The 11,326-nt window shown below is 38.2% G+C and overlaps 1 protein-coding gene across 1 annotated transcript in view; it reads right to left on the bottom strand.

Moving 5' to 3' along the window:
• The window catches only part of LOC137490250 (uncharacterized), a 32,391-nt gene extending 23,382 nt beyond the window's left edge, over positions 1-9,009 (bottom strand). Inside the window, exons 1-3 of the mRNA XM_087260360.1 lie at positions 8,781-9,009; positions 4,064-4,099; positions 240-335 (exon numbers count right to left, since the gene is read on the bottom strand). Coding sequence (XP_087116486.1) covers positions 240-335; positions 4,064-4,099; positions 8,781-8,808 — 160 coding nt within the window. The 5' untranslated portion in view covers positions 8,809-9,009. The remainder of the gene's footprint in view (positions 1-239; positions 336-4,063; positions 4,100-8,780) is intronic.
• Between the last annotated feature and the right edge of the window lie 2,317 nt (positions 9,010-11,326).

An 11,326-nucleotide genomic window follows, 5' to 3' on the forward strand; every position in this document is an offset into this window, starting at 1 on the left:
TCAGAGTTTAGAGAATAAAACCTGCTCCGGACCAGGTTAGATTCACAGAGTAAGTTACCACGGTAACTGACTCTGAGTTAAAGTTACCTCTCTTTCAGAAACAGGCTTGACTTACCCTGCCTTCTCGAGTTTAACAAACCTGCCATTTTGAAACGGAAAACCCAGAGTTTCTCTCATTTCAGGGTTAAACTACTCTGAGTTTTAACTTAACCTCCTTTCTGAAACAGGCCCCTGCACACCATTTCTGTTTGTTGTCAAAACTGATAGTTGAAGGAGCGTGGTTAAGTATATTAGCCCGCCCAATACCTCAGACAGACCTAATCTAAAAAATTTACCTGAAAACAAGCAGGAATTGTCAGATTTCAAGGTAAGATTAGAAACTATTTTTTTCGTAATGACACGGACAGGTGAATTGTTCACCAATGAACTAGCAATGTGAGCTAACAAAATCAATAAGCTTAGATTTAATTTCATTTGTACTTTAAGCAATTATGTTGTCCCCCCCAAAAAATACTTAAGAATTGTGTTGTTTTATTCATTCATTTTCTTTTCGGCTTAATCCCTTTATAAATCTGGGGTCGCCACAGCGGAATGAACCGCCAACTTATCCAGCACATGTTTTACACAGTGAATGCCCTTCTAGCTGCAACCCATCTCCGGGAAACATCCACACACTCATTCACACACAATGAGCCAACCCAATTCACCTGTACTGCATGTGTTTGGACTGTGGGGGAAACTGGAGCACCCGGAAAGAAACCCACGCCAAAACGGAGAGAACATGCAAACTCCACACGGAAATGCCAACTGACCCAGCCGAGGCTCGAACCAGCGACCTTCTTGCCGTGAGGCGACAGCACTACCTACTGCGCCACCATTAATTTTCCTTCGGCGTAGTCCCTTTATTAATCATGGGTCGCCACAGCGTAATAAACTGAAAACTTACCTAGCTTATGTTTTACACAGCGAATGCCCGTCCAGCTGCAACGTAGTACTGGGAAACATCCATACACACTCATTCACACACTCATACACTACGGCCAATTTAGCTCATCTATTCCCCTATAGTACATGTGTTTAGACAGTGGGGGAAACCAGAGCACCCTGAGAAAACCCACGCCAACACTGGAACTGACCAGAAACCCCAACTTGCCCAGCCGGCACTCGAACCAGTGAGCTTCTTGCTATGAGATGACAGTGCTAACCACCAAGCTACAATGTCGCTGCCATTATTAATATGTTAGAAATTTTATAATAGCGTCATTTATTGGACCTCAACTACAGCGGTGCAAGCTGAATTTGTCATTAAAATGTCACTAAACTTTAATGAGGCTGTTAAAGTTTATTTGACAAACTTTTAATAAGACATTTTAATGACAAATACAGTTTGTTCTACTGAAAAAAAACATGATCAGAAAAATAATCTAAATATTGTAAATTATTGTAATTATTATTAATACAGTTGAAGTCAGAATTATTAGCCGCCCTGTTTATTTTTTCCCCAATTTCTGTTTAACGCAGAGCAGATTTCTCCAACACATTTCTAATCATAATAGTTTTAATAACTCATCTCTAATATCTGATTTATTTTATCTTTGTCATGATGACAGTAAATAATATTAGACTAGATATTCTTTAAGACACTTCTATACAGCTTAAAGTCACATTTAAAGGCTTAACTAGGGTAATTAGGGTAACTAGGCAGGTTAGGGTAATTAGGCAAGTTATTGTATAATGATGGTTTGTTCTGTAGACTATTGAAAAATATAGCTTAAAGGGGCTAATAATATTGACCTTAAAATGGTGTTTAAAAAAAATTAAAAACTGCTCTTATTCTAGCTGAAATAAATCAAATAAGACTTTCTCCAGAAGAAAAAATATTATCAGACATACTGTGAACATTTCCTGAATCTGTTCAACATAATTTGGGAAATATTTAAAAAAATAAAAAAATCAAAGCAGTGCGATTAGTCAACCCAAGCTCATTCTGGAAACGTAGCCCCGCGGACGTTTCTGGAGACCGCGATTTACGTGGCCGGAGGTACGTAAAGGCCGCGTTTAGTTTTTTTCAAGCGAACGCTGCGGGGCGGTGTGGCGCCGCTCCGCCCCTCCTCTTCGCGCTCGCCGGCCGACGGCTCGCCTCCGAGTGGAGGGCTTTCCCGACGCAATCAGTTTGTCCGCTTAGCTCACAGCGTTGCGTCGGCGGAGCGGAGGCCCCGGAGGAGGAGGAGGAGCCGGCCGCGGTGGACGGCGACCGGGATCGAGTCCGGGGAACAGCTTGTTCCAGAAATCCGGTAAGACGAAAAACGGAATCCGAAAAATAAGGGCAAGAACGCGGCAGGATCCGAAAACGCGGTCGAAATCGAAGACGAGGGCTTTTGCTTTTTTTTTCTGGACGGCTTTTGCGACGGCTTTTTTCGCTTGGGTTTAGGGAAGGAGGAGGAGGAGGAAGAGGAGGGTGGCCGAGTCGGCTGATCCGGCGGCTTTTCGCCCGAGACGCGAAAAAGCGCGCACAGCGGCCTCTCGCAGATCCGCGAAAACAAAAAACGCTCGAATACGTACCTCCCGGGATGTAAATCGCGGTCCGCAGAAATGTCCGCGGGGCTACGTTTCCACATTGAGCCCGGGTTGCGAATAGTTCTGACCTCAACAGTAAATTATTGTAATATTATTGTAAATTGAACATCAATTGTGTGTTTCATCGTTATCTTAATGAGCAATGTGACCTTTGCTTATAAAATATCACAATTTTTGTTGTTCATAAGTAAAAAATTTAATCCCAAAATGCGTTTTTTGTTTGATAAATTATATTTATTTATTTATTTATTTATTTTATGCTTATACTTTTTTTGTTATTTGTTTATATTATTTTTGTGATATGTTTACATACAGTTGATGTCAAAATTATTAAACTTTTTTTTTTAACATATTCGTGAATCAAATAATTCATTTTATGGTGCCATGGTGGCTCAATGCTCAGCACTGTCGCCTCACAGCAAGAAGTTGCCGTTAACATTTCTGTGTGGATACATATATAGTGTGTATGGGTGTTTCCCAGTACTGGGTTGCAGCTGAAAAGACATCCACTGTATAAAACATTCAATTCAATAAATCAGTATACAATTTTTACAATGTAGTGTCAAAGCAGCTTAAAATAGAACGTGTGCTGAATAAGTTGGTGGTTCATTCTGCTGTGGCGATCCATGATAAATAAAGGGACTTAGCTGAAGGAAAATGAATGAATGAATAATTCATTTCTTTTGTCTTCTGCCATGATGACAGTACAGAATGTTTGACCCGTTATTTTGCACGAGACATGTATTTAGCTTACAGTGCAATTTAAAGACCGAACTAAATGGGCAAGTTATTGAACAACAATAGTTTGTTATGTAGACAAAAAATGATCTAATATTATTGTCTTAAATATTGTTTATAGACGCAGTGGGGCAGTCGCTTCACACCAAGAAGGTCGCTGGTTCGAGCCTCGGCTCAGTTGTCATTTCTGTGTGGAGTTTGCATGTTCTCCCTGCCTTCGCGTGGGTTTCCTCCGGGTGCTCCGGTTTCCCCCACAGTCCAAAAGCCATGCGGCAAAGGTGAACTGAGTAGGCTAAATTGTCCATAGTGTATGAGTGTCTGTGTGTGTGGATGTTTCCCAGAGATGGGATGCGGCTGGAAGGGTATCCGCTGTGTAAAAACGTGCTGGATAAGTTGGCGGGTCATTCCCCTGTGGCGACACCGGTTTGATAAAGGGACTAAGCCGACAAGAAAATGAATGAATGAACATTGTTTATAAGAATGTAATAACTGCTTTTATTCCAGCGAAACTAAAATAATTAAAGAGAAAAAAAATACTATAGAAACTACTGTCAAAACTGTCCAACATCACTGTGGTACATATTTGAAAACTTTATTAAATATTTAAAATGAAAGTCATAGAAGGGCTATAATAAGTTCGCCTTTTAAACTGTATATTTGCTATATTATTATCATCATTATAGAGCTGTAAAATTTAACGAATCAATGAAAAAGACAGACAAAGATGTAAACAAAAAAGATGCTTTACCTCCTGCATTTGCCAGTTGTTGAATTGACAAAACCCCTGCGTTAAAAAGAAGATTCAAATTAATTTCAGGCACATTTGAATGTCATTTCATTTGAATAACACTGTTTTGTGTATCACTTCCAAACATCGGTTGGTCTCCCAAACACAATATTAAAGCTACTTCTGAGTTAGTGCACCCAATAATCATGATTTTACACTGGAACACTCAACATCATGAACTGAAGCTTGAAATATCAGTCAGATTGGATTGACTTTCTCCAACGAAGTCTTGGTTTAAATCGCTTTGTGTCGAGGTAAACTATCTGTAATAGTGTCTTTCCTCATCGTGTCCAGCCTTTAACTAATTAGAATATGCAAATGTTAAAATGAAGATCCATTGCTGTAAAATCGCCTCGAGTCTTTGTTGATTTTCAAACACAAACACATGGGTCTTATGATTGTTTACATACTCAAATACGCCTTTACACTTTCGATTTGTGTTGTGAAGAAAATGTAAGTATCTATTGTAAGGGTTTTCTGTTGTTGGCACTGTAAAATATCTAAAGTGTGTTTCCTACAAAAAAACAGAGCTGGTTATGTTTCACAGCTGATTTTTTTCTTTTTCTTTTTTCGCTCGACAAGCCCTCGCAATCTGCGTTTAGCCGGGAGAGCTCGCACAGAACAGAGCTCTCAGTAAGTGACCGTTGAAAAAGTGTTTATTTTTTTCGTTTTTTTTTTTGCTCCGTCCTGCATGTTTTATTTTAAACACAACTAATTTTCTCTTTAATGAGCACAAACAGTTACTAAAGTAGTCGAATGCTTCATTATAGATCTGTGCATTCTTACATTAACTCATCTGTTATCAAACAAAACACAATGAGAGATTCACTAGCTGCTCTTCACTAAATAACTATAGTAACTTTAATCAATATGCAAATACAATTAAACGTGAAGTAGATTTTATAGCTTTATTTAATTTCTGGATATATAGGCCATTGATTTTAATAGGCTAAACCTTTTATTGTATTGTCAATATTTTCTAATGTTTGCTATGTATTCTATCATTTAAGGCTTTTTTTACATCCCAATGTTGACAGATTGCTAATCAATAAATAGCTATAGTGCTATCTGTTGGTTGTTATAGAAGGGCATAGGTGTTATGGAAAATAGTAATAGTAATGTAACTACCTTCATCAGTCCTACCTCAAGCAAATGTGTAGATATTAGATCTATTCAGCAATAATGTTAATTGCATTGGCATATTTATCTGACGTTTTCCCAGCTTGTAGTAGTCGATCAAAAAGCTTTTTAGTTTCTTATGACTACACTAGCAGTGGAATTTACTGCGATGTGACGGAGTTTGATCATAATCAAGGGGCTTGATCAAAGGTTGATCATATTCTCTTCTGAAAAAAAGAAGAGTATCTTTTTCAACAAAAAAATGATCAGTAACAGCCAGCATCCCACAAAAAGCAGTTTGAGCCTCATTTTGTGCATATCAAATCGCAAAATCCAAAAAGCTGCACACCACACACACACACACATATATATATATATATATATATATATATATATATATATATATATATATATATATATATATATATATATATTTAATTTAATTTTTTTTTACCCATTTTTCCATATTAAAATATTATGGTAGGTCTTGAGAATTGAATTACTTGCCTAGGTGGTTCCCGGAATAAAAAAGTTTGGGAATCCCTGCTGTGGACCATCGAAAAATATATAGCTTAAAGAGGCTGATAATTTGACCTTAAAATGGTTCATTAAAAAATTAAACCCGAGGAGACTAATAAACTAAGGGGGACTAATAATTCTGACTTCAACTGTGTACAATTAATTACCGTAAATTGACTTTCCCAGTATGTCTTCCACTACTCTTCACCTTTTATGTGTTTTTGTTGACATTATTAAGGTTATTTATTTAATAGTTTACATCAGGGGTCACCAATCCTGGTCCTGGAGGGCCGGTGTCCCTGCAGGGTTCAGCTCCAACTTGTCTCAACACACCTGCCTGGATGTTTCAAGTATACCAAGTAAGAGCTTGATTAGCTTGTTCAGGTGTGTTTGATTAGGGTTGGAGCTAAAATCTGCAGGACACAAGACCTCCAGGAACAAGTTTGGTGACCACTGGTTTACATACTCAGAAAAAAAGTGCTTTTAATCTGCTAAATTGGCTTTTGAATGGCAATATGGTTCATTGAACCTTCCTCCCCTACTGAAAAAAAAACAGCTTAATCCAGCCTAGGCTGGTCTACGCTGGATTTTTCAGCAGGGTCCAACAACTTTAACACTGAAAAGTTTGAAACATTTACATTATTAAGGTTATTTTTTTAATAGTTTACATAAGTTTACTAAACAATATTTTACTAAATTGTCTTTTGAATAGCAATTTGGGTCATTGATCCTTCCTCCAACAAGTGTAACACAAGTGGAACACTGCTATTTTCAAGAAACCACTAAAAACTCAACTATTTAGGCTCCATTTCACTTCCTAATCTGCAATTGCCTCTCTGGATATCACACTAACTTACCCCCCCCCCCCCCCCCCCCCCCCCCCACAAAAATGTACTAATACTTCTTAGACTTTACACACCTGAAACTTGCCTACAGCACTTATTCATTGTTGCTCTTATAGTTGTGTAAGTTGCTTCCTTGTCCTCATTTGTAAGTCGCTTTGGATAAAAGCGTCTGCTAAATGACTAAATGTAAATGTAAATGTAAACATATTGTCTTGGTTGGTGTTGTGTATTACACTACAAATCCCGGTACTAAACTGTCAGCACATTTTCTATTATTTCACAGACGTATTTTCTTCAGATATTATTTCAAACCCCTAAAATGTTAATAAAAGTCACTTTGTTAAACTGTAGAGTTAAGTTTTCAACATCAGAAGTGGACAGAGCAGAGATCAACATCCCATAATGCAATGCACTACCGCAAATAAACTCAAAACACACAAAATGCTGTTCATTTATATATATATATATATATATATATATATATATATATATATATATATATATATATATAAATATATTATCGTACAGTACGACGATACGATACGATTATCATACGGTTCAATAAGCGATTGTGTATTGCGGTTTTCTCTGTTTTTTCTGTTTAAATAATTTATATGCGTTTTATATCTCCACGAATTGACTGTGTGCGTCTCTAAATCCATGAGCTGAGATGAGGAAACTCCTCCCCGCGAGTAAATATCCAATCACTATGCTCTAAAGTTAGGGGGCGCTTGACCATCATTCCACACTTTAACATGGCGAGCGGCGGTGAAGTGAGGCTGAGGAAACAGTACAAGAAAGCGTCGGCGTCTTTTAAATCTGCGGTGTGAGGACATTTCAGAATTGCCGGTAAGCATAATGCCAATAAAAGAAAAAAAAAACGGTGAACAAAAAATAACTGTGTGCTAGCATTGTTTTACACGCATAACCATGACTGCACATCTGCAGCGCATCACCCAGCAATATCACTGTCAGAGAAGGTAATAAAGTCGTCCAAATAGCAACAATCCCTCGCTGAATCTTTCCAGCAAACAAACCCAACTGGCTCAGAGAGACACATTAAATAACAAAGGCAGTGCAGGTGATTATTGCTGAAGATTTCCAGCTGTTTTCAGTGATTGGAGATGTGGGCTTTTATCATCTTATAAAAGCACTCGATCCGCGTTACAGACTACAGTCTCGCATTTTTTCAACACCGAGATAATTAAGATTGTTTATTTATGTTTACTGAAGTACAAATATGTTGATTTGAAATGGCCAATTGATCTTTATTAACTTCACGTGTGTGTTTATTTTCAAAGTGCAGGATTTTATGTGTTCACCAGTTTGTGCATGGGCTACCAGCAGCTGTGAGATGTTAGAGCTATTTTTTTTATACAGTACACTAGCAACTACTGTACTTTTATTGGCTTTTAAGTAAAACAAAATGAGTATTGCAATAAATATATTTAATTTTTTTCTCCTTAACCTCTTACTGTTCCTATTGCCTATAGAATAAAAAACCACACGTGTCAAGCCATGAGAACCGACCCGAAAACTTTGCTAAAAAAACCGAGGTACCGTATGTATTAAACCGTGGGCTGAATTTATTGTTGCATCCCTAATATATAAATATATAGTTAAGTATAGTTGAATTATTAGCCCCCCGTTGAATTTTTTATTTATTTTGTTTTTTCCCAAATGATGTTGAACAGATTTAGGAAATGTTCAAAGTATGTCTGATATTATTTTTCTTCTGGAGAAAGTCTTATTTGTTTTATTTCAGCTAAAATAAAATAATTTTTTAATTTTTTAAACACCATTTTTAGATCAATATTATTAGCCCCTTTAAGCTATATTTTCGATAATCTACCGAACAAACCATTGTTATACAATAACTTGCCTAATTACCCTAACCTGCCTAGTTAACCTAATTACCCTAGTGAAGCCTTTAAATGTCACTTTAAGCTGTATAGAAGTGGCTTTAAGAAAATCTAGTGTAATAGTATATATATAGTCTAATATATATAGTGTATGTCTAAATTGACAGTAAAGCTGATATTGATAAGACAGACTAAAAGACCCAAACTGAGTACTTTCAATACCCTTAATAAAATAAAAAGAACTACTTTCACTGCAAAGAGAAACACTAGTAATGAGTTATTGCTAGATTGTCAAGTAAACAGCAGATTTACTGTATGAATGCTGTACTTTACCCAGTAAGATCCACAGGCAGCTCTTCATAGTTGATTAAAGGCGTCTTTCTGTCCTCTCTGGATGAAATGTGGGAGTGATTTCAGTTGTATGTAGACGATTTGATTAATCATTCATCACGTCTCCTCCTCTCACCTCCAATATTCTCCTCTATATCTCATTCAAATCAACTCAACTCAAAAGAGGTTTATTGGCATGAGTATTGCCAAACCTTTGCAGATTACAGTACATAAACAATAATGAAATTGTAATGGGACCACATAACACAACCCCAAATCAGAAACAGTTGGCGCAGAATGGAAAACACAATTAAAATACAAAAAAAAAAAAAAGTGATTTCCTAAATTTACATTGACTTTCAATTTCATTGCAGACAGCATGAGCATAAAATATTAGGTGTTTTGTCTGGTCAACTTTATTTCACATGTAAATATACATCTTCTTCTGTCATTCAGACCTGCTACAAACTCCAGGAAAAGTTGTGACAGGAGCAGTTTAGGGCTAGTAATCAGGTAACCCTACTGAAAAAAAACAGCCTAAACCAGCCTAGGCTGGTTCGCTGGTTTTAGCTGGTCGACCAGGCTGGTTTTAAAGGGGTTTTGGCCAAGCTGGTTTCCAGCCATTTCCAGCCTGGTCTTAGCTGGTCAGGCTGGGAAATGACCAGCTAAAACCAGCTTGACCAGCCTAGCCAGGGTATGAGCCCAGCCAAAACCTGCTATGTCCAGCTTAAACCAGGCTGGTCAAGCTGGTTTAAGCTGGATTTAGCTGGTCATTTTCCAGCCTGACCAGCTAAGACCAGGCTGGAAATGGCTGGAAACCAGCCTGGAAATGGTCAAAACCCCTCTTAAACCAGCCTGGTCGACCAGCTAAAACCAGCCAACCAGCCTAGGCTGGTTTAAGCTAGATTTTTCAGCAGGGAAGATGGTGAAATAATGATGTAATGTGAAGCAGGTGATGTCAACTGGTGATTGTAATTATGATTTGGTACAAAAGCAGCATGCAATAATGGCTCGTTTCAGGGTCGGAGTGGGACTCCTTCTCAGCTCTGGAGTTTCAAGCCTCAGACCGGCCCACCTCAGTTCACGACTGGCTATATTAAAATAAGGTCATTTCCAATTCAGTTTCTAATTACACTATCACGTCTTTTTTTAGGAGAACAGCTGCTTTAGAACTTCAAATGTTCAACAACCCTAACAGAATTATATGTCGTAACAATAAAAATGAAAAAAATTACACACTCAGACGAAAATCAAACCCGGGGTCTAACCACTGTACCACAACAGTTATATATTGAGAAGTGACTCATTTGAGTTATATCATCATTAACCTGCAGGCTGGTTATATATAAAAAAAAAAAGCAGAGCTGCGGCAAAATAATGAATAAGAAGACTGTGGTCAAGTAAATAAATAAGTTAATTTAAAAAGTGTGACTGCTGAGAGCAACAGATTCTGGAGCTAGGGACACCGGCCCTCGCGGCCAAAAAAACGGACCGGCCCACCGGGAATTCTCCCGGTCCTCCCGATTAGCCAATCCGGGCCTGGCTCGTTTCCACTGACTGGTACAGTACGGTACGGTTCGGGTCTGTATGGGTCACCTTTATCAGGCTTGCGTTTCCACTTTTGGAGGCGTGGAGTATGACAAAGTTTCAGTCTACGTCATTCTCGCTTACATTCTACAATATATTATTAATTACAGAAACACTACACACAGCAGACATTTAGTACTTATTCAGGTTAAAAAACACACGCAATATAGCCCACAGTCAGTGCAAACCTCTCATCTGTGTCTGTAATCTTCACCCGCACATGTCAGCACTGTTAGAGAGTCATTCTGTCATTCCCAGTTCATAATAATCTAAAAGGCGAAGATAATCATGGCAGTTTGTTCATGATTCAGGTTGCTAAAACAGTTTTGCTCCTGTGTTTTGCCAGGTTTCTCCTTTTTTTCTGTGCTTCACTCTCGCGCTTGTCCTTTTCTTACTGAATGGATCAGATGAAGGAGACACTTCAATAATCGCACACACGATATTATCAACAGCTCAAGAAGTTTGTTATATTAAATATAGATGTGATCGCAATCTCCCGGAAGAAAGCGAATACCGCTCGCACTTTTAGACGGGTTCGTAAAGCAACAACAGGACACCGCAGATTTTTCTTCTTGGCTTTATGTCTGTTCATCAAGACGACAACCATGTTGCTTTGAGCTCTGGTCATCCATGACTTGTTATTATATGCATGTAGTATATGTAATGTCTTGGCTGTGTATAAGAAGGCGGTTCCTTTGTTTACATTCTGTCTAGCTCCACGAGTTTGTGAAGTATCTCTGTAACCAATCAGCGTTTAGCTGCGCATGTAGCTCCACCTTTTGGTACCCTTTCTCGTTTTTGAATCCCTTTCGAAAGGATGCCAAAAAAGTGGTACGGTACGGTTTGGTTTGGCATGCTTTTTGATAGTGGAAACGGCCATAAAAGCGTACCAAACTGTACCAAAGCGTACCACTCAGTGGAAACCGGCCATAAAGGTCTAGTCCAGGGGTGCCCGACTCTGT

This window comes from Danio rerio, chromosome 7, assembly GCF_052040795.2.
Source record: "Danio rerio strain M-AB ecotype USA chromosome 7, GRCz13ab, whole genome shotgun sequence".
NCBI lineage: Eukaryota > Metazoa > Chordata > Actinopteri > Cypriniformes > Danionidae > Danio > Danio rerio.